This window comes from Hesperophylax consimilis, chromosome 1 (genome assembly GCF_061612785.1).
Source record: "Hesperophylax consimilis isolate HC1 chromosome 1, BYU_Hcon_1.0, whole genome shotgun sequence".
Classification (NCBI taxonomy): Eukaryota; Metazoa; Arthropoda; class Insecta; order Trichoptera; family Limnephilidae; genus Hesperophylax; species Hesperophylax consimilis.
In genome coordinates this window covers 49,870,080-49,898,049 of record NC_142836.1, presented here as the reverse complement: position 1 = coordinate 49,898,049, position 27,970 = coordinate 49,870,080, and the positions used below count along the sequence as shown (strand labels likewise).

The following is a 27,970-nucleotide window of genomic DNA, read 5'->3' as shown; positions in this document are numbered from 1 at the left end:
TCATATCAAAGTAAAAGCAAACATCTCACAACTTTGTAATAAAAAAATATAAACATTTTAAATTTACAACCCTCCCAGAAGTGACATTATGGCACTAGAAAACAATTTACCAGGCAATTATGTCATAACAATCAAAACACGATATCATACTTTTCTAAAGTTTTTTTAATTAAAATATCAAAGCAGTATAACAAACTTTCTTAATTCTACATATAGAACTTTACTATTAATCAGACTTTTTAATCTCAGTCTTCTTACCATTTTACGAACGGTTTTCAGCGACGTTTCATATTAAATCAGTCATTGGTCACGTATGGTTCCTATTTAAATACTATAATTACGCAATTAACAACAGTATCAAATAAATACAATTTCTTTTACTTATTATTATTATTTTAATTAGCATTAATTTTCTACTAATTGGGTACTCTTAAAAAAACAAAAACCTTAAATTTATTGTCACATTCACAGGAAAATCAGGGAGTCTTTAACGATGTGGTTTCAATAAACTTGTTTTCCCTGCAAGTGGAAATGTGACTTTATAGAATGTTAGAAGCACAAAAAATTAAATGAGATCATTATAGAAACTTTCATAGTATCTTGGTATGATATTTGCCTCCCCTAATTGCAATAAATCACGCTTTTTGCGTTCTGTAATTGGTATTTTTGAAGTGTATGCTTGCTTGAAGGGAATGTCATCTATTCTTTGGGCGTTGCCTCTACTTCCGCGTAAATTTTTCCCCCTTGGTTGAATTATAGCTTTTGCTTCCTCCCAGTTTTCAGTTTTGTAAGTTGTTCGATATTGGTAATTTTCACAATTCTCTGTGAATTTAATGCATTTAATATCACCAGTTTTGATTACATCTCCGTTTAAATTTTTGCTATATTGAACTTCATGTTTTCCTCAAGTGACTTCAAATCAAAGAAATCATCGTAATTCATTTCTTTTACCACAAATGGTTTACCAGTCTTCTTCGCCCCACGAATCAGGAACATTGTCACAATTGTTAATCGAACGAAAACTTTATACCATAAAACATAAGGGTTGGGGAAACAATGTCACTACGTACACAAGTATCTTTATTATTTCATGTCACAACCAACTTAAGTGTTGTTATTGCTCCAAAATCATAAAAATGAATTGTCACAATTACCTTAGTGGCGTTGTAGCTCCAGGAGACTGCTATTCGTGCGGGGTGCCGCGCGCAACTAACCAATCAAACGTTGTTTCTCCCAGTGGAGGTTAGATTTTCACCAAAACCATAACGACATAACTACCCTCACGCGGAAATTATACGCACTACACAAACGACGATGACACACCAAGTAAAGGGGTACATTAGTTATTTTTTCTCATACTTAGATCAATTTTGACAAAACTTGCATAAGTGACAGTTTAGCACCGGAGGTGCGTTATGGTTTAAAAAAAAAATTCAAATATACTAATATGCCGATTTTTATTAAATGTTATAAAACGTAAAATTTAAAAATCTATGTATAAATGAATAAACACTATCCATTAAAATACACCATTTGGTTGGTACGAATGAACCTACAGTTTCATCAAAACCACTCTACGTAAGTAAAATATCTATGGTGTAAAATGTACAATGTACATCATCCATATCAGGGTTACCAGTTTATGGATAATTCCCAAAATTGTGAGGAATTTCTTAGATTTTCAATATTTGGGGTTTTTGCGAGGAAAACCTTTTTGTGTGGAAAATGCTGAGATTTTGTGTATTTCTTGATTATCCAACTATATTGTTAATATATCAAAACAAAATGTTTACGATAATTGTGAGAATGTCCCATATTTTCGTTCCCAGCAAATTAAAAAAAAGTATTTTTTAAATCCTGAACGAAAAAGAAAATCGAAAAATGACTAGATAATAAAAAAGCTAAAAAGAACTTGTGGGGAATTGAAAATCTTTTATTTATTGTTTTCATGTTTAATTTATTTATATACTCGATAATTTATTTATACGTGTGACAGCTGTTTCGCCCTCTGAAGTTATTATTAAACTGTGGCATTACCACTTACAGACGATCCATTTATATTACTAGATAGGTGTTTGCAGTAAAAAGATTTTATTTTCAATTATCTACTTCTTCTTTCGTATGGTTGGGAAGTCAGAGGGGGACATCTAGGTCTGCGAGCCAGTCTAGAGCTTCAGGCGTTGCCATGTGGACCTCATCAATCCCGCCGGGGAATGAATGGAGCGGGCATTTGTTGACCACATGTTCGGTGGTCTGCATCGCACCACATTCACACATCGCCGACTCTTTAAGGCCCCATCTGTGCTTCATGTGGGCACAGCGGCTATGGGAGAACCTTAACCTATTGATGGAGGACCAGGTTTTGCGAAGCAATGAGAACCCTGGCTGTCTCTCGGTGGGGTCCTATATGAGATTTCCCACGTTGGCCGTTTGCCACTCAAGTTTCCACATATCTTTTGGGGTGAGAGGTAATCGAAGGAGCCTCTCTCCTTCCGCCCAGAAGGGCTTTCGGGACTTCAAGCGGCATGCCGCGTGGGAGACGACATTTTCGTGCCAAGGTATTGCGCTTTTTTGCAGCGCCTTTTTGTATTCCCTCAGTGTTGCGATTTCTCGCCTGATGTTTGGCGGGGTTATGTTTGTAAAAACGGGGAGCCAAGGGCGAGGAGTAGATTTTAAAGTCCCTCTGATGGTTCGCGTTTTGGGGCATTAAGCTGAACGTCTACCATGGAAGTGTGGGCGCTTATAGCCCATACCGGAGCACAGTACTCAGCCGTTGAGGGCAATGGATGCTGTTCTGAGCGTGTTTGCGTCATATCCCCAGCTAGTTCCAGCTAGCTTATTAATTAAGTTAAGCCTTGAGCCTTGTCCTAGTTTTTTTTACCCACTGTTTCCACGTGTTGCCGGATTATCTACTGATTTCCCTTACTAATTTCTGAGTAAAGTGACTGCAATTGTTAATTGTTAAAGGTCATTTTTCTAATCCTCGATTAGAATGATGACCTTTAGTCAAGCATAAACAACAAATTAATTAGGGAAACTTTTAAAGGGGTAATAACCATTAACAATTGCAATCACTTTACTCAGAAATTAATAAGGGAAATCGGTAGATAATTAAAAATAAAATCTTTTTATACCACACTTTTAAAATATATATATATCGACTTTAATCTGACTCGTATGTACAAATACAAGTATGAAGAAATTGACTTTGACATATAAAAAAGAATATTATATACCTGGTGAAAAGTGAAGAAGATTGTTCCTTTCGGACTTCGAGGTACGTCACGAGCATGCGAGCTGCCCGATGCATTTTTTTCCCGAAAAGTGCCTATGTTAGCGAAATATAAGATATTTTCTATCAACCTTGGGTTGAATCATAACGAGTGCCAGCAACTGGCAGCACTGAATTCAATACCAAATGAAAATAGTGATGGCCGCTTCAGAGCTTAATGTGTCAAATCTTCTAAATTTGGCTCAAAAATTCAATTGTTTTTACCTGTCAGGTATTTAATTTAATAATTTTTATTTGTTTAAAAATGTATTAACAGTTTTGCATACTTTACTCACTAAGTGTCCTTGAAAAATTACCATTTATCGGTATATTGATCTCCATTTTTTCAATACTCAATTTATAAGTTGATATCTTTTGATGTGTTTTGTTTTGTGATTTTTTCTCTTCAAAGGTCTCCGACACGGACAATGTAAACCTTTCATCGTAGAAGGGCTTCAAGTTGGCTTAGTTCGACCGGATATCGTAAAACATCTCGTAAGGTACCCTGAGGTAAATTTACCCATTGACTTATTTATGGATTTTCATTGATATCGAACATTTTGACATGTATTATCTACTTTAAACATTTTATTATATATTTAAATCTTGTTTCCCATGTATTCTTATACCTTAGAATTTTCGTCAACACAAGCTTATATTTTTTAAATTATCTTTTGGCCTCTAAAGTTTTTGCACGAATAGAGATAATAATCTGTATACCGGTCAGTGGCTGAGTTGGCATCGCGTTTGGGTCCCACCCAGGCGTAGTGTGTTCAATTCCTCGGCTGGCTAAGTCCTCCATTAAAACACAAGTAACATTTTCCGCTTATATTGGTGGTAGTAGGAGATTTTCAAATATTGCCAGGTTACTTGTGACCCGGGAATGTTTGTCTTTCTTTGAAAAAATAAATCTAATTTAAACTGTTTTGGGTAAAACATGTGCACCGGTAAACCAAAACTTATATATTAGGGCAAAATGAGTTTCACATCTAAATCTTTTAAAAAAAAATAAAAAAAACAAAATCTACAGCTTTTTAACAATCAGTATCAAAAGTAAATAAGCAGAAGTCGCATTTTTTTTGTTTTTAGAAAATAGCATGTTATTGCGGTTATCTTGCCAAGTCAAACTTCATAATTACTATACTTCATATTATATTCAGAGTGGAAGATACTACCAGTATCGCCCTGGTGTAAGACCACCATTCAGAATTGAAATGTTGCTCCAAATGGCTTTAGCCGTGTTTAGTGACTAGATCTGAATAGCCAGGTACTTCCCCACCTTCCTCTTTCCCTTCCCCACTTACCTTCAGCCTCACAACATCCCCCAATTGGGGATGCCATAGTCTCACTGGCTCCAGACGGGAGCAGTTGGGACTCTTGTGAGGTATTCACTATAAAAAAAAATATATATATATATATAATTGAGGCATCAGTTTGTTTGAAAATAAGTACTTTTGAGTCATACTTGTTTCTGTACAAGGCTGACTAACTACTGACAAATATTTATTGAATAAAGGTCCCATTGAAGTTTTTGATTTTTTGCACATTTAACCTCGGAACCTCCGTTTTAGACCGAATTTGAGTGAATTTGTTTGACAATTAATTATTGTAAATCTTTTTAAGGTGTTCCATGTATCAGGCAAGTGTATAGAATTGAACCCCGCCTTCAGGGACTATCGGGAGCGAACAACTCGTGTAGCCAATGTCTTACAGCAATTGAAGCAGGATGACTGCTTGTCCACTCTGCGGGGTTGGAGAGACGAGGTATAATTTCACTTTAATTAATTGATTGATTATTAATAGGTAAGGTGCTACAAGATGAGTTTTGACACAAAAAATTCATAAAATTTTAGGGAGATTTAGCTCCTTTTGCCTTACTTAAAATGCACCTTGCCGGGTTTTAAACCTGCACACAGCTACGCACACACATGAATGCGCGAATAAACTGTGCCTCCAGCACTATGCATGATATAATTTCTTTTTGCGCATACCTGTTATATTCACCAAGAATGCTGTAAAAATGTTAAATGCTTGATAGCCTGCTCCCTGATGATATAAACTGAATTGAGTTCACACCTTGTACAGAAAAGTCTCACAATGGACTGCGCTGCTAACCATTACCTTACTTTACTTCTCCGCGCAGACTCTGGACTCCTCACGGGCCCCCAAGGGGGCGGGCTTAGTTGGCATTGTAATTTACATGATATTTTCTTTTGCCAGGATATGTATTTTCAGCGTGTTAATGTTCACTGTTAATGTTATTACAATTAATTCATTTGTATACTGGTTGCAACTCCAGCCATTTATACTTTTCAATTGTCCCTGAGACGTTCTTCAGTATGGTCCGTTCTACGCTTGCTTATAAAATTAACCTCAATATTTGAACAGTGTGACCTCACATACTAGATTTCTTCCGCATACAAAATTTGCCACTAACCAATGTGATCAGTTTTCATTTATTACATACTTCACTGGCATTTAATTTTTGATTTATCTATTACAAAAAATAACCTCACTGAAATTCATAAGACGGCCTTCATTCTCCAATTATTACAGCTTTGGGATGATAAGTAAATAGGAGTAATGCAATAATTACATGCATCTTTATCCCAATCTTTAAGAGTTACATGCAATTAGTTTATAAATGTGCCAAACAATATAGATTTGGATATTCCCCAGGATGGCATCCCTAACCACTAAAGATGTATATTCATGTATTGGTTGTACTAAGGAGCTAAAGTGATGGAAGATCGACGATTTATTGTTAACGATATTGCTGAGGTTTGTGGGATATCATCTGAACGGGTGCACAAGATTTTACATTAAAAAAAACAATGGAATTTCGTATTTGCATCCGTATGCCTCTCGAGTACAGATATATATTTGTATAATTTTACTCTCAGAATTCCTAAATCGTTAAAACAAAACCCCACAACCAGTGGTGGGCTTACCGAAAAGTGTGCAGGTGGCACAGCTGGATGCTGCGGTGGCACGTGTCCTATGCAATGTGAACATCTGTTTGTTTCCTTGCAAAAGTTATGTGAATGCCCAACCATTTATTTTATTTATTTGCAAAAACAGTACAAAAACCAATACATTGCAAAAGCGGTAAACAAATTATTGAAGAAAATTTTATACATAAGTATACAGTTAAAACATATGCAAAAGCGGTAAACAAAATATGGAAAAAAAATTATACATAAGTATACAGTTAAAACAAATACAATATTTCGCGCTTAAAGTCGTTGTAGGACATATGGAAAATATCCAAGTTAGCTGGAAGGGAGTTAATTAACCTAGTGAGTCTTCCCAGGGGCATCACCATTGGTAAGTTAGTTCTGGACCTGGGAAGAATTAAAAGCCTGTGTTGGCGGCCTCTCGTGAAATTATCCGGGACATAAAGTCCTATTTTTGACAGAATGTCTGGAATTGATACTAAACCATTCAGAAGCTTGTAAGCCATCATCAATAATGCGACGTCCCGTCTGGAACTAAGGCTGCAGATATTCAGCATTCCCGAGATAAATGCTGTTGGAAACAGCCATGGGTAAAAACCAAACTCTCTCATATAGAGGTATCGTAAAAATTTCTTTTGAATTTTCTCGACCATTAGTACATAGACAGTGTCCTCTGGCCCCCATACCTGAGATCCACTCTCGAGAATGCTACGCACTAAGCTAAAGTAAAGCAGCCTAATGACTGCAAGGTTTGTCAGTTCCTTTGAATTGTGTATGACAAAACCTAACATTCTTGTAGCTGATTTACAGATCTTTTCAATGTGAGCGTGAAATGTTAAGCGAGCGTCATACACAATTCCTAAGTCCTTATAAGTCACCGTATGCTTTAGTGATGTATCTTTCATTTTGTAATTAAAATATACGATCTTTTGTGACCTCGTAAAACACATAACTGAGCATTTTTGGAAGTTGAAACCGAGTTTGCTGTCAATACTCCAGTCAATAATTGCATTTATATCTTCCTGGAGCTTTTTACAGTCTTCTAATGATCTTATTCTTAAGAACAGTTTAATATCATCTGCAAAAAGTAAAAAACGGACGAATTTGATTTTTCCCCGAATATTATTTATAAAAATTAGAAACAATAAGGGTCCTAAATTGGAACCCTGCGGCACACCAGAGTTTGTAGGATACGCGTTAGAGTTAAAACCACCATAGGAAACGAATTGTTCCCTTTCTTTTAAATAGTTAGCAAAGAGTTTAATTAAGTTTTCGGAAAAACCAATTTCTTCAAGCCTACTTAAGAGCACTAAGTGATCAACCTTATCGAAAGCTTTCGCAAAGTCATGGTATGACGTGTCAACTTGCTCATTATTATCGAGCGCTCTCGCCACGTAATCAGTATATGCCATCAAGTTTGTAGTGGTTGATCGGCCACGTCGAAATCCGTGTTGTTGTTCGATCAAGAATGGTTCAACCTTGGCATATACATATTTATGAATAATTATTTCGAATAACTTGGCAGGTGCGGAAAGAATTGCTATAGGACGGTAATTGGTTGCCTGACACTTGTCACCATCTTTATGTAGAGGGGTAACTTTTGACAGCTTCCACAGTTTAGGAAAAATTCCGTTTTTAATCGTAAGATTAAATATATGTAGAAGTGGATTAGACAGTGGTTCAGAACAACCCTTAATGACGAAGGGTGGAATGAAATCAGGGCCAAATGATGTTTTTGGTTTCAATTTTCTTATTGCTAAACTGAAATCCATGTTATTAACGTTTTCTATAGATATGTTTTGAGCTTTTGTCAATCCAATCTGTCCTGGTACGTAAGAATCAAAATCAGCTTTTTCTGGATTATAGACAGATTGGAAATATTTTGCGAAAGCTTCCGGTACGTCAGTTCCTTTGTAAGTACAATTTGTAGGACTCACTGAATTTGGCAATTCAGTGAGTCCTACAAAGTTGCGTTGATGGTTTCAGACTCATTTAAGATGGACAAGTGTGCCACTTGCTTATATATATGTGTTGATTGTTTCCAGTGTTACGCCGTCAGCGCTCCCGGCTACCCAGACCTTTTTGAGATGGACAGGTGTGCCACATGCTTATTTGGCATACAGAAGTATGGTGTTACTATCAATGGCTACGTAAAACATCCAACCAAGGGCTTATGCATCTGGTTCCAACAACGTAGTAACAGCAAACAAACCTGGCCGGGTATTTATCTCCTTTTTAAATCTTTTAATTTAAGTAATTTATTCTTTAAAACCCACTTACTTAACTGCAGTAGTAGTTATTAGTTCTAATTATGTCAAAATGTTATTATCCATCTGAACTTAGATTTATAATAATTTATTTTATTTTCTTTATGTTATTGTTGGTTATAATGAACTATTGTATTTATGTTGTGTCATCAAATAAAAAAAGTGTTGCCTACTTGGCAATAGGTATACATTGTTGCTTATCTCATTCTCTTTCCATTGTGGTTGAATTATCCCGATAACAAAATGTTTACAGAGTTTGAAGTTGAATGAATAAAACTGTAATACATATCTATTTAACCACAATCATTGAAACATACCTTGTTTAGGTATATACATAGAGTAGTTAGGTACTATAATTATTATTGTTGAACATAAATATGTATGTAGTAGCCCAGCTTTGTGTCAAACGTAGCACATCTGACGTGATGCATGTAACGTTTCTGAATCTATGTTGTTACCTCGGTAAACCTTATGGGCTTACCTCTGTATCGGGTGTCTCAGGTGCTCCGCGGCTAGACTCAGTTCTACAGGGGTGAAGTCCTCAACCCAGTATCATTGTATTGGACAGACAGGTTTGTTAAAAGAAACATGGTTTTCGACATTAAAGTATATATTGTTGATTCTATGGACAGATTTACAAGTAGTACAAATCCTACCTAAATTGGCTCTATTACTGTATAATATTGTTAACGATATATGGGGAATCCGTGGTACGTTACTTGGAATTTTCCACGAAGCTGTAGCCGATTAGCGTCGAACCCGTGGTGAAGTGCGCCGACACCTGAGGCTACCTTAGCCCAGGCGTCGAACGTAGCTGTAGCGAAGTCAGGTCCGTCCGGTATCCGGTCCTCCGTCAGAGCCGCAGCTTGGATTGTCCCGTACTGTATTCGGAAGGTCCAACTAGTTAGGTATTCGAGTATGTGCTCGAATCAGACTATAAAATGTTCATCACTGCACAAGCTGGTCACGATTTATACCGTTTAGACACTCGGTATGTGTTCACTAACACTCGTGGTTGAAAAGTCGTACTGGTCTGTTGTTATTATTGCGCGGGAATTTATGTTTGTTAATACATCGTGTGGTTTATGATTTGCGCGCTGACCGAAATATCGCTGCGTCTTGGCGCGACTTCATTCCTTGGGCTTTCGTGCGTAACTGTCGTCACTGGGCGCTTCTTCTTCCGTTTTTATAACTTCAAGGGCTTACGTGCGTTTTGCTCCCTTGTGGCGGTCCGGGAAGTGGCGGTGCGGAGGGGTTTCCTGTCCGAATCCTTTCGTTTTGTCCGTTGAACATTCGATGGGCGCGTGTTCGCGGGGTCCGGAAGAGGGCGGGGGTGCGGGGTTTGTTTACTTGATCCCTGTGTCGATCCGGAAGGTAAGCGGTGCGGGGTTTCCTGTCTTTCGTTTTGGCCGTTGGTTGGATTTAATACTTTACATGGATCTAGCATAACACTTTCTTTTTGGACAGATTGAAAAATAAAACTATTGAATTACGCTGAGCTGAAGTGTAATTTTACTGTTTTATATATACATATATATATCCCGCTACATTTGTTACGTCCGACCCCTAAAAACTCCATAGCATTGTAGTGTCCACCAACTTACATCGTCCGATATGCGGAAGCTACAATGTTTTGACGTCAAAATTGGCCAGAACGGTGCTAACCCCATGTAGAATCGTATGGCAAAAATTTTTGTGGAAGCAAAAAATCTCTCAGAATGTCTGGAAACGAATATTGAACGTTTGATATTTTGCCGACAGATTCGCTACACATTGTATATATCGAGCAGTGTATGTTTTTATTCATTTCGACGATCTTGCCGCGTCCACGAAGTAATATAATTTAAGATACATAACGACGATCGTGCTGCGTCTACGCATTACGTCGATAGTATTGCGTCCTAGAGACCGATTACGAGTAGATATTATGTTATATACATAACGACGGTCGTGCTGCATCCACACAATACGTCGATAGTATTGTGTCTCCATGGCCGTTCGCGAGTAGATATTATAGAGTGTATTATAAAACATTACGACAGTCGTGCTGCGTCCATGCATTACGCCGATAGTACTACGTCCACGTAGCCGCTCATGAGAATATACTATTTTTAACACATAATGACAATCGTGCTGCTTCCATGCATCACGTCGATAGTATTGCGTCCCAGTGAATGATCACGAGTAGATATTATTTTAAATATACAACGACGGTCATGCTGCATCCACGCATTACTTTGATAGTATTGCGTCCCCGTGGCCGATCACGCTGAAATATTATTATGAATACATAACGACGGTCTTGCTGCGTCCACGCATTACGTCAATAGTACTGCGTCCCCGTGGCCGATCTAGTGTAGGTATTATTTTTAATTAATGAAGACAATATTAGCGAAACTCAATCGAAAATCTGAAAAAGGCACTGTCACATTTGGGACCCGAACCCAGGATCTTTGGTTTTCCGGGCCGTGACTCAACCAACTGAGATAATGTGTCTCTATCCGATTCGCTCATATTTACTGTAATATACTTCGACTAAGAATTACCAACAGAGTGGAAGATACTCCCAGTATCGCCCTGGTGTAAGACCACCATTCAGAATTGAAACGTTACTCCAAGTGGCTTTAGCCGTGTTTAGTGATTAGATCTGAATAGCCAGGTACTTCCCCACCTTCCTCTTCCCCATCTCTTCCCCTTTCCCACTTACCTACAGCCTCACAACAACCCCAATTGGGGATGCCATAGTCTCACTGGCTCCAGATGGGAGCAGTTGGGACTCTTGTGAGGTATTTACTATAAAAAAAAATAAAAAAAATAATCTTAATTTTCTTACTGCATTGGCCGCTATCTTTATGTATGATTGCAGGATTCAAATCGAACTAAATGCTATCTAGATAGTGTCTTGGATAAATTTATCCATTTTTATTTAATATGCGACACCTATTGACTTTTACTTCAAGACTAGGATGATTATTATTTTATATTATATCTCTACACTATGTTTTCAAAACTCGTATTAGCTGAGTTTGGGGCCGTTCAAGTATTACGTAAGCAGATTTATTACAATTATTTACCCCCTCCTCCCCCTTGTCACCAAAAGTAAGCAAAGCTCTTACCCCCCCCTCCCGTGCTTACGTAAAAATTGGTACCTATATGCATTTTTCTGTTTTTTTATTGATTCATAAGCAGCACTTATAAAATAGGATAGAGGACTTTAATGCACATAATATTCATTTAAACAAACTTTATTGACACAGTAGTCAACATAGAGTAAGGTAAAAATATTATAATCTTATTAAGTACATTACGAACAAAACAAACTTCTTTCGAACTTTTGGTATACATATTAATTCCAATTAACAGTCTTCAGTCCATGACACCCGAATCCATGATTCTAAGTTTTCGATTACATTGGATGTTTGCTGCTTAATGTTGTGTATCTGCTCACTTTCATCCGATTTTGGAAGGTCTACATCGTTCTCATCAAACCATTCAACATCTTGGTGCTCTAAATTTTGAATAATGCACATCAGTTCATTAGCACGACGAGCAGCCACTCTTATAGGCCTAACTTTCAGATCGGTGCGCGTGTTTACTTTTTTATGGATCTTCTCGATGTGACGATTGAGTGACTTGACTGAAGCATGATAAAGACCACACGTTTTGCATGTTCGACTTGTTAGCTTCAATTTTACCGTCGGACAAAAATAATCGTAGGGCATTTGTAGGAAATCTTTGAGTGAAGAATTTAAGCGTAGAACTAAATTGACTGGAAGATTGAGAAATTGCCCTCCATCATCCAAAACCAAGTCATCAACTGTTTGTTTTACTTTTACTAGTGGTGGAAGAAACCTGTTGTCTAGTAATCTAAATAGGCCACTTCTTGGACGACAGCATTCAGAGTTTCTACATTTTACAATTTGAAGTAAGTATTGGCTTTCACGCACATGTTCTGAATACCATTTAATGTCTGGAAAATCAGGAAGATCTTGTTCGCCCGGCCCAACATATTTTGCAGTAACATGATAGCCATCAATTTCCATTGAACTCCATATCTCAGCTAACACATTTCCTGCAAACTCGAAATTGGATCTTTCCAAATGCTCATTAATTGTAACGCCACGTTCATCCAAATGAGACCCAAAATGGTCATGAGGTAATATCAAACCAGCCAGTTCCCGACTTAGAGGAGCCATTCTGCGCTCTACTCTGTTATATGCACTTCTGCCAGGAGCATTGGTAGCTAAAAATAATGCATCGAGATTATATCGCTTAAAGTGTTGTATAGCAAACCCTATAACTTTTTGATAGCGCGGATTTTCATCTGGCCCTCCATCAACCGTCATGACTACCACTGGTTTTACCAATCCACGGTCAGTTTTAGCTAATGCTTGAAACTCTTCAAGTTCGAGAAGCGTCTCGAAATCCTGAGCATGAGTATTAGCAGTAGATGAACTATGCTTTCCACTTCGAATCGCGATGTATGTTGGTCCAGAATATCCAACGGCTTGCGGTTGTCCTAGCATACTGGAATTGATTTTGATACCAGCATAAACTGATGGTATTAATTTATGCCGCTCAGCGATTACCCAGTCGTGATCAGGCAATTTGATTCTATATTCCATGTGCATTAGAAGAGGTGCTTGCTTATTTGCCGCAGTTACACCAATAGGGACGCGAGCTTTATCATCTTGAGATATGAAAAATACTTGATCTGGTCCAAGTATGGATGCTATGTTCTCCAAATAATGGATTGATGTTTCAGCGAAATTGCTATCTAAGTGGAGTTTGTGGTGATCAGTCTGAGCCCGAGTGAGCTTAACAGGGACTGTCGATACATGTCTTCGTCCCTCTGCAGAATTAGATTTTCTAGGAATCAAACGAAGACATGTCCCACTTCGACTAATGTCAAATCCTATTTTACGTAATTCTTGTGTGAGTTCATCAAGAGTTTTTACACTGCGAATAGATTCCGTTCGTCTTCTATCATCTGCTGCACTCCCAAATAAAGCAATATCCGCAATTGTTTTCAATAGTAATGGTTGATCGTTTTCTAGGCTAGGACGTCCCACTGAATCCCTCAGGGATAGTTTTTTTTTTTATTTCTGGATTTTCATGACAAATATCTTCTAACTTTCTTTTCATACCATCTCTGTGTTTCTTCTGGGCAACTGCGTTTTGAATCTTCCTGTTTAAAGACTGTTTCGCTGTTTTTAATTCTTCACGCAACTTAATGATCTGTTTATCAACTTCACGGCTTGGCATAGTATCTCTGGCAGAATACAAAACATTCAGATTTTTGTCGAGTAGAGAAATCTTATCTTTCATAATTTCCTGAGATGGTTTTGCTCTCGGCTGTTTATCTATATTTTCTGTGCTTTCGCATTGTTGTTGTGATTCCACTCCGGATTTTAAATCGTCTTCTTTCTGTTCTTTAGAATTTGAAGCTGGCTGTATAATTTGTGTTTTTTCTGCAGGCTTACAGGTTGCCTAAAAATTAAAACATACTATAGGTACCTACTGATAATGGTTCTCTTATGAACCTTCGTATACCCGTGTCAAATAATGTAACACGTATACCCGCGCACGGTCTGTGAAACCAAGATTCCTAGGTCCATTTTAGAATGGTTTAAGTAACATATTATCACCAAATTAAGTTTACTTGTGGTTGAGAATGTGTTAAAACATATCAAACAGAGTTTGATAGAAAATATTTGTTTTTATTCGCAAATAACATTCTTTTATTTCATCTCTATAGTTGGAATCAAAGTCATCCTCTTCCGAAAACCTTCTCATACGTTTCTCGTTCATTTTGAAGATATACAATGTTCTCTAAAACTAATTATAAATTTAATATACATTGAATAATAATACTAAAAAATAAGAACTACCTATAGATTGTACATACAAATTACTTAGCGAAAGCTGTGACACCTGTACTCGTATCGGTCTAACAGACCGATCGGTGTCGTGTACGACTACATGTGTTGTATGCACGAACGCTAGCTCCGCACCGAAATGAAATTAGTCATGAATTATGCAACTAGCCCGTAGCACTGACGTCTTTTCTTAAAAAATAATAAGCCAAACGTAATTTAATGCGCGGGTATGGGAAGGTTAAGCTACAAAAATATAAAGGTGTGACCAAAAAGGGTCGTTACATACACACTTTAGTGAGTACATTTAATATGTTTAATTTAATTTATCACTCACCTTTGAAAAAAAACCTAGTAGATTGGATTTATTCTTAGTCGCTGCTTGCAATTCTTCTTCAATTCTCTTAGAGACAATAATATCAAGTTCCTTGTCGGACTTTGCTTGTAACTTATAATTACGCCACACTTCGTTAACTAACTTCTGTACATTTTGTACTTTTGTATTTGTATGAGATTTTTTTAGACTTTCGAACAATTTTTGGTATAACTTGGATTTATCTATTTGAAACGACATCATAAACAATTCAACTTTGGCGAAAGAGGATCAATGGTAACACAAATATTTTTACTTGCTTTGATTTGCTTACAACACGTCAAATCGTCAATCGTACTGAAACGAAACAATAGATTGATGGAAGAAATTATGACAAGTGAGTAGCGTGCGGTGATTCCCCCATTTGCTTCTAAGCGAGTACCTAAACGTATTAATTATTTGTGGGAATCCCCGAATATGTATTCGATTTTCAAACATAGACAATGTGGGTTGCCAATGTGTAAAAAAAAATAACTACTGCTGAGCAGTGCTGACGTAATCACTATCTCGACCCCCCCACCCCCCATGTCATCAAAAATAAGCAAAGCAAAGACCCCCCTGCCCCCCTATAGTGCTTACATAATACTTGAACGGCCCCTTTACACAAGCACACTATTTTACATTGAAATCATTATCGAACGGAGAACGAAACAATATTGTTTTTTTAAGAAGAACATTCGGTGGTAGCGAAACCCGATCGGCACAAAGTATAAAAAATAAAAGTTGTGTTTACAAAGTGTATACAGTGAAACCTCTATCTATTGGTTTTAAAGGGACCTATTGAAATAAACAATGAATGCAGGATTGAGGACAAAACACAAGGAGATACGATCCAGTAAAGATACCGCCCTCCCAATCTGCATAACCGTTGGTAGATTTAAATTATAAGAAGAAAATAAGGTACAGGCAGCGGCTCCTCTTCATCAATATCGACCTCTTCTGTTGTCTCCGTCAATCTTGCGTCACACAAGCTTTCGATAGTTTCTATCCCACACGTTGGAATATTGTCGTCGAAAGTAACAAAATTGTTAAAATTTGTTTGAGTATCTAATCTACGCCAATCATCTTCAGAAACCTCAACGTGTTCTAGTTGTTCATCTAAAGATTCTGACACTCTATTGTAACCGCATTTGTTGAAACAGTTTACAACTGATGTCTGTTTGACCTGACTCCAAGCAGTCAATGTGAAATGCAACGCTTGTAGAATGTCAATCTTTAAAGTTGCCTTATTTACTGAAGTGCCCGAATCCATCAAACACACAGCCTTCTGCACAAGTTGTTTCCGATAAAATCCTTTGAAACATTTGATAATTCCCATATCTAATGGTTGCAAAACGCTCGTACAGTTTGCAGGATAAAAAATAACTTTTACATTCTTCAAAAATGTCGTCTCAGTTGGGTGCGCTGCACAGTTGTCTATGAACAATAAAATGTTTCGTTGCTTTACGCGCATTTCCGTATCAAGGTCCCTTAAAACAAATTAAAAATGTTTGTGGTCATCCATGCCTTTTTGTTCGCGTAATATTTTACTGGTAAAGTTTTTGTGTTTTTAAAACACCTAGGCTTTAACAATTTGCCAATAACGAGTGGTTCGCGCATGTCACTTCCATCACTGTTAACGCAAAATAACACAGAGATCCTCTCTTTCGACCCCTTACCACCGTGGCAGGACTCGCCCTTTATCGTGAGTGTGCCGTCGGGCAGACAATTATAAAAGAGTCCTGTTTCATCAGCATTGTAAATATTCCGAGGCTTGTAATTTTCCAACAGTTTTGGAAGCTCATTTATCCATAGCAAAGTTCTTTCCAGATCTACGGATGCGGACTCTCCTGCGAGCTTCTTGTACACAAGACCGTGGCGATCTTTAAAACGACTTATCCACCCGTTCGATGCTGCAAAATCGTTAATGCCGAGTCTCTCCGCAATTTGTTTTGCCTTTTCTCGAACAATGCTCCCATCAATCGGAATGTTAACGGCACGAGATTGTTGGTACCAAGAGAAAAGAATTTTCTCCAGTTCGCTAAACTTTGATTCTTTACTAGTTTTTCTAGTTTTCGAAGATTTTCCGCACTTTTGAATTTGCTCCCGAATTTCGTTTTTTTTCAAGAAAATAGAATTTAACGTGGATGCCGCGATTCCTAAATGCTTGGCTATATCGACGCGTTTTTCAGCGGGGTTTTTTTCCACCTCTTTCGATAATTTTCAATCTTTCTTGAAGAGTATGTACTTTTTTTTATCGAATGGCTCATTTCGAAGATAGTTTAAAAGCTCAAAAAGGATAACTGCACACACTCCACTATGTTCGGGTATCTAGCGACAACTGGCGACAACTGACGACAACTAGCGACTGATGGCGGCAACAAACTGTTATTCTTTCTCTTTCTCTATGGAAAGTTTCGCGCATCGTAACGAGTGCCGTCTGGCGCCGTTTCAACACAGACAAAATATGTCAAATACGCGACGTAATTCCTACGATGAATGCGGGAAAATGGTGGACATAGAAACGATCGATGCGATCTATTTTTGTTTGAAATGAATTCGGACTAGAAGAAATAAATGATACATCCGGGAAAACGATTATTCGAGGAACGATAGATAGAGGTTTCACTGTATTTCATTTTAAATTAAATGTTGTTGTCAATTAAACAAACAATTGATAAGTTCCCGAATATTATCTGAATGTAAAATAAATCTTATAGAATAAAATAAAAACCTCTGGATATGAATTGAAATCGAGCAAGAATATCTTAACACAAATTGTGAGGATTATTATAAATATATTTATAGAAATATAATTATATATTTTATCACACCTCCATAAATGCAATGAAAACTTTAACTTAAACGAAATCGATAAAAAATCTAAATATAGAAGAATACGTATGTGAAACATCCAGCGAATGCACTAATATCTAGAACAATATAATAAATCTACCAACAATCTTGCACTTAAACATGGAGTATAATTTGAAACATGGACGAACTTCTGGTATACATATGTATTTAACGTTATGTCCACAACCAGATTTTATAATACTATCCGAGGCACACTCACATGCAAAACATAAATACATACCAAGTTTTCCAAACTACAAACAATATGTCACAAATTATCACAAAAATAAAAGTAGTTGAATTGTAGTCTATGCTAAAGAAAAAATTACTGATATCAATGTTAACGAAATACCAATATGTAACGCAAACTGTTTGTCAATTTATTAATCTAAATAATACGCCATTTAATATAATCGCATGTATAGATTACATAGCTCTAATATACCCTTATAGTCCAGTCAAGGAAGGAGGTGTAGAGTGCGTGAGCAGGTACCTAAGCGATTCCTTCAGAAACTTGATCATGGTGCTTAGGGTGCGAACATCTTGGAATAATTATCCATAATAACATCAAATGGAAAAGTCAAATAAACTCCACAGTAGACAGAATGAGAAAACTCATATTTTTTTTAGACTTAGAAATACTGTATCATTAAAAATACTTAAACATATTTATTTTGCACTTGCACATTCTACACTACTACAATTTTTTTTTTTTTTTTCCCATATAAGTAAGTGAAATATTTACAGATTTAGATGTAAGAACTAGAACACTACATTACATAATAATATAATACAAAAAATACCTTAGGCATTAACTATACAAAATGTCCATTTTTGGGGAAGCAAAATAATTAATTAATAACTTGCAAATTTGTATCCAATCACGAACGCGATCAGATACACATTTACAAGTTGAAACAATTGATAATTAATGAATAAACTAGTATAATTTATTGTACTTAAAAATAAACAAAGCAAACTACATAAATATATGAAATTAAACATACCAGCAAGAGGAAAAATGAGTATGTACAATTTAGATTACAAATTGATACCGTTAATATTGAGGAAACTAGAAATTACTTTACATACACGTTTATCCACAGAAGATAACAGGGATGCAATGTTGTAAGGGGGTAATACACCAATACTGATCAAGTCAGGGATGAACTTTTTGTATGAATTATTTATAGGGCAACTGAAAACAATGTGATTGAGGTCCTCTTCGTCGAGACGACATTCCCACATGGCAGAATTCTTGACATGTATTTTTGTTAGATGAACATTGTGGCAGCAATGCCCTATCCGCATGCGACAAATGGTGATGTTGAGAATTTGTTCAGAGAGAGTCCGGAAAACCACGGTTTTGAAGGAATCGTGGGCTGTATCATGAAAAAAACATTGCCTTTCGTTTTACTAGACTCATCCCAATGATTCTGCCATGTGGAAATCATGCTTTCCTTCAATTTTATGAAAATGTCATCGAGGTTTAAAAATTTATATAAAAAGTGTCCGGAAACAATGGCATCTTTCGCCAACGAATCGGCCTTTTCATTTCCAGGGATACCGCAGTGACTAGGTATCCAAGCCAAAACGATTTCTTTGCCCATGTCAGTTAATTTATGAATTAGAGTGCGAATTCCAATACAGAAATCGTCTTCTGGGTAGTGAAAAGGTGAGGAGTTTAATTTTTGAAGTGCACTTAGGGAATCGGAGAGAATTAAGAAATTTCCATCGTGGTTATCGTCAATGTATTTTAGGGATTCAAAAATGGCTATACATTCAGCAGTGAAAACTGAAGCCTATTTTGGAAGTTTAATTTTTTTATTGACATGATCTGATGGGCAACGGAACGCCGCTCCCACATGGTCTGAAAAGGAAGATTTGGAACCATCAGTGTTAATTATTTTTCAGCCAGAATATTTTGAATTTAAAATTTGGATAAGCTTACTCGGAGCTTCGTGGTTGTTAATTATGCAAAGAGAAAGAAGAATATTTGGTTTACGTAAATTAATATGAAAGGAGTTTGAATATAAAGGAAGTCTATCAGATGGATTTAAAAGGGGTTTATACGCACTATATGTACAGAGGCTTTTAACGAGAAGAGGGATTGATTTGTTCCTCCAATATGGAAGACATTTAACTTGAGCAGAGAGTGCAGTTATTTTGTGCATCAATGGGTGATTAGTGAGTCTTAAGCATTTAAATAAAAACTTGTCAGCCAAGAGCTGTCTTCTAAAATGAAGAGGAGCATCCACAGCCTCCACTTGCAAAGCATTAATTGGGGAGGAACGCATTGCTCCGATAATCAATCTTAAACTTTGAGATTGGATACGGTCCAACCTAGCGAGATTTTTTTTAGAAGTGGGTTCAACGAGAAACGACGCATAATCCAAATGACTTCTAACATATGCATTATAAAATAGTTTTTGGGTGGATGGGTGACTTCCCCACCAGACCCGTGAAACGGCACGTAAAGTGTTGAGGCCGGCCTGACATTTGTTAATTATCAAATTAACATACGGGTTCCATGATAACTTAGAGTCTAAAATGACCCCAAGAAATCTTATCTGAACCTGGATTGGGAGAATCGAATTATTTATTTGGACTGTTGTATGTGGAGTAACACGTTTCCTGGAAAAAACGATAACATTGCTTTTGGACGGAGAAATTTCTAAGCCGTGATTCGTTAACCAGATGTCAAGGTTTTTCATGCATATGTTAATTACTTCCTCCAGAAAAGTGATAATTTGTCCTGAAATATAAATAAAAAGATGATCCGCATACTGAAGTAGTTTACAAGATGCATGCATACTCCGGTGCAGGTCAAAGGTATATATATCAAAAAGGATAGGACTAAGGACGGAGCCCTGAGACCGACCCTTGTTTACTATTCTTTCTTATGAAGATTATTTCTATAGATTATTTCTTTCTTATCCGGCACCTGGATTTGAATTTTCCTAGTAAGAAGGAGGTTAATTATAAAACTGGCAAGCTTACGAGGGATACCAATTTTTAATAATTTTCTGAGTAAAACGTCTAATAAAACATTGTCAAAAGCTCCGCACACGTCAAGGCAAACACCGACAAGGGTTTCCCTATCGGCCAGGGCCAACTGGATATCAGAAGTCAGTATGGACACACTTTCGATCGTACTTTTTCTCTTTCGAAATCCAAACTGAGAGTTTTCTCATTTTCTACAAACCAGTCTAAGCGTCTTTTGATCATATGCTCAGTTATTTTAACTAACGAAGACGACAGATCTATAGGTCTGTAAGAGAGTCGGGAGCTAGGATCTTTCTGGGGTTTCAGGATGGGAACTATCATTTGAGTTTTCCAGGATGATGGTATTTTTCCGGAGTCAAAGATCAGATTTATAATCGAAAGAAAATAGTTTAGTGTAGTAACATCGCAGTTCTTAATAAAGCTATATGGAATTCCATCTACACCAAAAATCATCTTAAACAAGCCATATTACTATCCAACAATACCACTAACCGTACCACTAGTTCGGAAAATTATGACAGTTAAAAAAAAAATCAATTTAAAATTCTCTAATACCACCTCATAACTTTTCTTATTGTTTGATATTATTTTATTTCAGGGAAATCAACATTTTCCAATGTGGTTCATTTATACATGTGTAATTTACCTTTTTTTTTTTTTTTTATATTTACTCCACACAGGAGGCCCTGAAGAAAATAATTTCCCTCAGGGCCTATGTCATCTTTGGGGATGCTGTGTGGAGGGTCTTTTTGTGGAGAGGAAGGAGTGAACATGGGTCTTGAAGAGTCCCATGTTGTAGGAGGGAGGAAACACAGAGGCCGGCAGTTCGTTCCACAGCCGAGCTGTTGAACTTAAGAACGAATCGTAGAAGCGACCCGTTCTCATGTGACAAGTGTCAACTGTGTACAAATGTTGGGCGCGCGTTTGGCGTGTATCCCGACTACGCACCGGTGCCGAAGGGATCAATGACGCTAGTTCTTCAGAGCATCTTCCATTGTAATACCGATAGAACAAGGACAGCATACCTACCTGACGCCTGTGCTCTAAAGATTGCAGTCCGTTTGTTAAGATAAGACTATAACTGACCTAATATAGACTATAATAGACTAATATAGACTATAACTACCTAACTGAGAAACCAATTACAGATTTCCTCAATATACTATTCTATTATATATCTAAAAATTTAAACACTATACTTACAAGAACTAAAAAATATTAAAGTTATCGAAGAAATCAAACACTTTGTGGTTTGACATTATACAAAATGAAACAAATAATTTGTTTTAAACCACTTTATTTTAATTTATATTTCGTCGACCGGTTTGGATTGAACGCATATATTGTGTTAAATAAATATAAAGTGGTTTAAAACAAAGTATTGTTTCATTTTTTGTAAAAAAATATAACGTTATTCAAGAGGGAGATTATTATAACATGAGATTATTATAACTGGAGATTATTATAGCAGGAGATTATTAAAACAGAAGGTTATTATAACATAATACTACATAATATATGTCATTACATTTTATGCAGTTTGGTACACGTTTAATTCATTTTTAATTGAGTTTTTTAATTTATTTTGGTTACATTGAAGATAGAATCAGAGAGAATGTTATTATACATATGTTGAACATATTCTTCTAAGACAAGCATTTTTATTTGAATTGGTTTTACAGTGTTTTTCTTTAAATAGATTACATGAGCGTGTGTGCCGTGTAGGTACTTTCAAATCAATTCTGTTTAATAAACTCCACATGTTATGTTTCTGTTTATCATTCCTTGGTATTATTTATAACTAACCTGTTTTTATTACTTTTATTGTATTTTCTTGTAAGGTTATTAATAGTTTTTGTAATAATATTTATTTATTTATTCCACAATGGACTTTTACATTCTAGTTTAATAGTTGAGTATCGCAGTTATTATAAATTCTTCAAAATTAAAACAATCGAGAAAACAAAATACAATGAAAAAAAAAAATTACAACAAAAGCGTATAATAAAATAAGATACATTGGTAAAAATGATAAGAAGTCTCACATAAGTAGATATTCAAAATAAACAAAAGATTGCAAAAAATATAGATGTCTATTTGTGTCTCGATTTATAAAAGAATTGAAATAAACAATATTTATATTGATTATTTTTAAGGTGAAATATATCTCCCAGATCAGAATAAGTAATTTAATCCTATGGGGTTATATATATAAGGGGCATAACAAGCCTAAATGGGCCTAAATGTGCCTAAATTACTGAAGTCTTTTGAAACTCTCAAAACAAATCCAAGAGTCTTGGGCCTTATATACGGAAGACGTAAAAATTAAATCGACATTCAAAACGCCATGTAACATACAAATAAACGCCATGTAACGTACAATACTCGGACGCCAGAATAAATTATTTAGTATGGACGTGAAACCTTTATTATAAGAGTTAGCAATATACGGAAGACATAAAAATTAAATTAGAGTGAAAGGACGTGAAACCTATATTAAAAGGAACCTACAATATACAAAAAATATACTCCCGGACGTGAGTATGTACATGACGCAAGAAATGTATGAAAGTATAATAAGCATCATCTTAAATAATTTGTCCCTTCTCAGAAACACAATAATGCAAAACCAAAGAACAGGTTTAGTTCCCAGAATAATAAATATTTTGCACCGTTTAACTGAACCGGGCTAAGCCTAGGGTGACAACTAAACCTGCGTTGAATCCTTATTGTTTTACACTGATCTGTTTTACATCTCCATGGTGTTTTTTATTTCATTTGAAAGGGCATTATATAGTTCTGTAGCATGGATATTATGGTTTGTCTGGTCAAAAGATGTATTTAATTTTGGTATTTTCATCTGATGATGTTGATGTTTTCTTCCTTGTAGTGCAGGTGTGTTGGTCAGTAGGGTACTCATTCTTACATTTAAATTTGAGTAGAGCATTTTTGCGTAGAGTTTTATAAAACTGAAAACATTATAGTTTTTAAAATTTTCTTTTGATGTAGTTCTTATGGGTACTTTCATGATTATTTTTATTATTACTTTTGTGTTTTAACGAGCTGCATGCGGGTGTTTGAGGCAGATCCCCAACCAATAATTCCATATTCTGTATGATTGGCAAAGAGCACAGGAGACTTTGTACAGATAATATTTTTATTATTACTTTTGTGTTTTAACGAGCTGCATGCGGGTGTTTTTTTTTTTTTTTTTTTTTATATTTACTCCACACAGGAGGCCCTGAAGAAAATAATTTCCCTCGGGGCCTATGTCATCTTTGGGGATGCTGTGTGGAGGGTCTTTTTTTGGAGAGGAAGGAGTGAACATGGGTCTTGAAGAGTCCCATGTTGTAGGAGGGAGGAAACACAGAGGCCGGCAGTTCGTTCCACAGCCGAGCTGTTGAACGAACTGAGGCAGATCCCCAACCAATAATTCCATATTCTGTATGATTGGCAAAGAGCATAGGAGACTTTGTACAGATAATATTTTTATTATTACTTTTGTGTTTTAACGAGCTGCATGCGGGTGTTTTTTTTTTTTTTTTTTTTATATTTACTCCACACAGGAGGCCCTGAAGAAAATAATTTCCCTCGGGGCCTATGTCATCTTTGGGGATGCTGTGTGGAGGGTCTTTTTTTGGAGAGGAAGGAGTGAACATGGGTCTTGAAGAGTCCCATGTTGTAGGAGGGAGGAAACACAGAGGCCGGCAGTTTGTTCCACAGCCGAGCTGTTGAACGAACTGAGGCAGATCCCCAACCAATAATTCCATATTCTGTATGATTGGCAAAGAGCATAGGAGACTTTGTACAGATCATTTTTACTTAGTTTATTGCGTACGTTTCTTTGTGAGTTTCTTTGTAATGCTATTTATGTGGGAGTCCCATCTAAGATTTTCATCGATTTCAATGCCAAGATATTTTTTGCTTCTAAAGTGTGTTATAGTGGAGCAGTGGCATGAGTTAAGACACACATGTAATTTAAGAGCATAATCATCAGCTGGCTGTCCTCCGGCCATTACAGAAAATGTAAAATATTTAGTTTTGTTAACATCAAGTGTGAGTGAGTTTTGCTTAAGCCATTTTTGCAGAAGGACAAGTCCTTGTTTAGCTTTTTTGTACGTGGTTATCCAATCACTTAAATTAAATACAATGACAATATCATCGGCACAACTAATTGTTTTTCCTTTTTTATTTTTTATATTTTCAATAATATTATTATTAGATTTATAAAAACAGTTTATCAACTGTCAGTTTGATAATGCCTTCAGAGGGCGAAACAGCTGTCACGCATAATAATAATTACACAGCAGAACTTGTTTAAAAATAAACTGTTTTTATAAATCTAATAATAATATTATTGAATATATGAAAAAATAAAAATAAAAATGGAGTTCTACAATTTAAACTTGATAACAATAAATAATTTTTTTTTTTCCTTTGATATGTAAGTTACAGATATCATTAATATATATCAGAATTAATAAAGGTCCTAAGGCACTTCCTCGTATTTGATTGGGAGAGGTTTATTTTTTCGCTTTTCAATTTTAACACACTGAACGTTCTAACATGTAACTTATTAGTAACAGGTTTAGAATTGTGTTTGACATCCCAATTCTTTAAGTTTCCTGAAACAGATTTTATGATCTATCGTATAAAAGGCCTTTTGCAGATCTATAAAAAATGACAAAGATTTATTTCACGCATCTAAGCTTTTTGTGGTCGTATTTATGATATCGTCTATGGCGTTGGCCGTACTCAAGTTTTTCCTAAAACCATTCTGAAATTTCGTTATTAAGTTATTATTGTCTAAATACATCATAAGTTTTTTTTGTACCTCTTTCAATATTTTAGAAAAGGTGCTTAGAAGGCTTATCGGTCGATAGTTATTGATTTAAGGAAGTAATTATGTTTTTGATTTCATCAGCAGTTATTTGTTTGAAATTAAGTTCCTTTTCTAGATAGGAGCTTAATTTGGTTCAAGTGCATTATTAACATGTAGTGTAATTTGTTTTTCTAATTTGAATCCAATAATTGTAAAAAAATCATTAACATGATCAAGAATTTTGTTAAAAATGTACGAACCATTAGCAAAGTACACCACCAGTTACTTTACAGGCTCCTGCCTAGCACCTAGCGGTCAGAGGTAAAACTAGGGCTAACAGATAAAACAGATGTTTTGCCTTATCAATTGGCTTTCTTTGACAGTGTTTGTTTACAATTAGCTTGTCAATGTGTTTTACTTGGTTAGATTATAAAAGGCCTCGCCGACTGGATTCCTTCTTCTTCTCTCCTATAAAATAGTAACAAGCAGTCATTATGGTCTACAGACCATTAGTAAAAGTGTTTTGTCCTGGTCGGGAATAATTTAACTCTTTGTAACATTAAATAAAGTGAAATGCAGTTTTGTGCAGTAAAAACAAAAAAAAACCATGCGTCTGTTATTAAAGACTTCATCAAGCCCAAACAAATCTTAACAAATTTTGTAAGGGTTTTCGGCATATAGAGTGGGAGCCATGTTTATGTTCAGTTCATCGATTTTTGATGTATACTGGTGGATTTAGAATTGGTCACTTTGTTTATTTGCCATATTTTTTTACAATTTTCGTTAAATGCTTCTATTGTATTTTTGTAGTAGGATTCTTTTGTGGTGTTTACGATGTTTTTACCACCCTGCAGAGCGGTGCCCCGGCCTGGTTTCGAGTCCTAGAAGTGACCGTATCTTTTTCTGCTTCAGATTTTCGTTTAAGAATCAGTAATATTGTCTTCAATAATTAAATATTACATTTTGAGATTTTACTCCTTCCAAAAATTAAAATATTCATCCTAGACTTGCAGAAAAGTCAATAGATGTTGCACATTAAAATAAATATATGATATGTTTATCTAAATACACTGTCTAGATTGCGTTTGGGCTGAATCTTGCGATCATACATAAAGATAATTGCCAGTAAAACAATGAGACATTGCTCGATAGTTCTTATTCGAAGTATGATACAGTTAAATATGACCGAAGGAGATAGAGTCCCATTAGCTCAGTTGGTAGAGCGTTGCCCCGGCAAGGCAAGGATCCTGGGTTTGAGTCCTAGATGTGACTGTATCTTCTTCTGATTTTTCTGTTTCCGATTTTCATTTAGGAATCACTGAAATTCTCTTCAATAATTAAATACTAGACCAGGGTTTCCCAAACTTTTTTCAACTGTGACGCCCTTGGGAAGTTGCCATATTTTTGCTGCTCATTTGTACCAAGCGTAGTATTTTGAAGACCCCCCCTGAACGGGTCACGTAGTATGGGTACGTTACCTAAAAACAATTTGTCAGAAAAACTCCAAATAGTGTCTAAATTTTTTATTAGAAAATAAAGAACACAACATAAAAACAAAAATGGAAGCAAACAAAAAAGATAAAAAAGCCATTTTTTTCTTTGGTATTAATGAGAAGGATGTGCTTGCTTTTCTGAGCATAGTTTCTCAAAACGAGGTTGAAGTTTCGAAATCGCCACTCTAGTCTCTGCCTCTAAATTTATTTTATATCTGTACTTATTCTTAATTACTGCAACTGCAGAGAAACCTGTCTCATACAAGTATGATGTCGCAAACGGTAATAAAACCCTTAACGCTGCAGTGCTGATGGAACGATATTCTCGCTATAAAGATTGCCTCACGACGCCCCTGGGATGATCCCGCGGCGCCCCGGGGCGTCGCAACTTACAGTTAGGGAAGCCCTGTACTAGACCATTATTTTTTTCCGGTTTTATATTGATATCTTTGCAAAAACCATTCAACCTCATATGAGGTCAATGTGTTCCAAGGGATGCCATTATACATATAGTAATAATCAGTTTCTTTGTTTTTTTTCGGGGGCATTTAGGCGAAAAGCGACCGCTCTTCCCCTCAAGTCGATACGACTCGAGGTTCGTTTTGGCGTGCGCGGCGTTTCGGAAAAAAGTTGCCTTTCATTTGTTTCGCGTGAGGCGAAAAGCGACCGAGACGCCTCTCTGTCGGTATAGAACCTGAGGTTCAATTCGGCCTGGCAAAAATTCGACTAAATTAAGGTAAAATCCGGTACAAAAGCGAGCAAGCCCGATTTTGTATTGAAATATTTCCCCGACCAACTCGACCGGATTGGTTCGGGGCTCGATGTCTACAAAAATTTGAGGAAACTCTGGCGGCGGAAACTGGAAGCGCTCACGGCGCGCCATACAAAAGCGCCGCAGTACGCTTTTCGGCCGCCGGGATGGCCACAGTCGCGAAACGTTAATTTTTCGCCGTTTAATTGGCACAGCTTCCCTGCGACAAATCAACGTTTCCCCGCGAGTGTTGCCACACAAGCGGTTTCGAAACGGACAAATTTTGGTGCATTTTCTCAATGTTTCGTTTTCATCAATC

At 36.3% G+C, this 27,970-nt stretch overlaps 1 protein-coding gene and 1 pseudogene across 1 annotated transcript in view; one reads left to right on the top strand and one right to left on the bottom strand.

Moving 5' to 3' along the window:
• The first annotated feature begins 3,380 nt into the window (after positions 1–3,380).
• Positions 3,381–27,970, top strand: part of LOC149427059 (uncharacterized) — a 48,370-nt gene continuing 23,780 nt past the window's right edge. The window contains exons 1-4 of the mRNA XM_089634954.1: positions 3,381–3,503; positions 3,684–3,781; positions 4,895–5,035; positions 8,274–8,448. Coding sequence (XP_089491080.1) covers positions 3,419–3,503; positions 3,684–3,781; positions 4,895–5,035; positions 8,274–8,448 — 499 coding nt within the window. The 5' untranslated portion in view covers positions 3,381–3,418. The remainder of the gene's footprint in view (positions 3,504–3,683; positions 3,782–4,894; positions 5,036–8,273; positions 8,449–27,970) is intronic.
• Positions 12,556–14,982, bottom strand: LOC149427060 (uncharacterized; annotated as a pseudogene).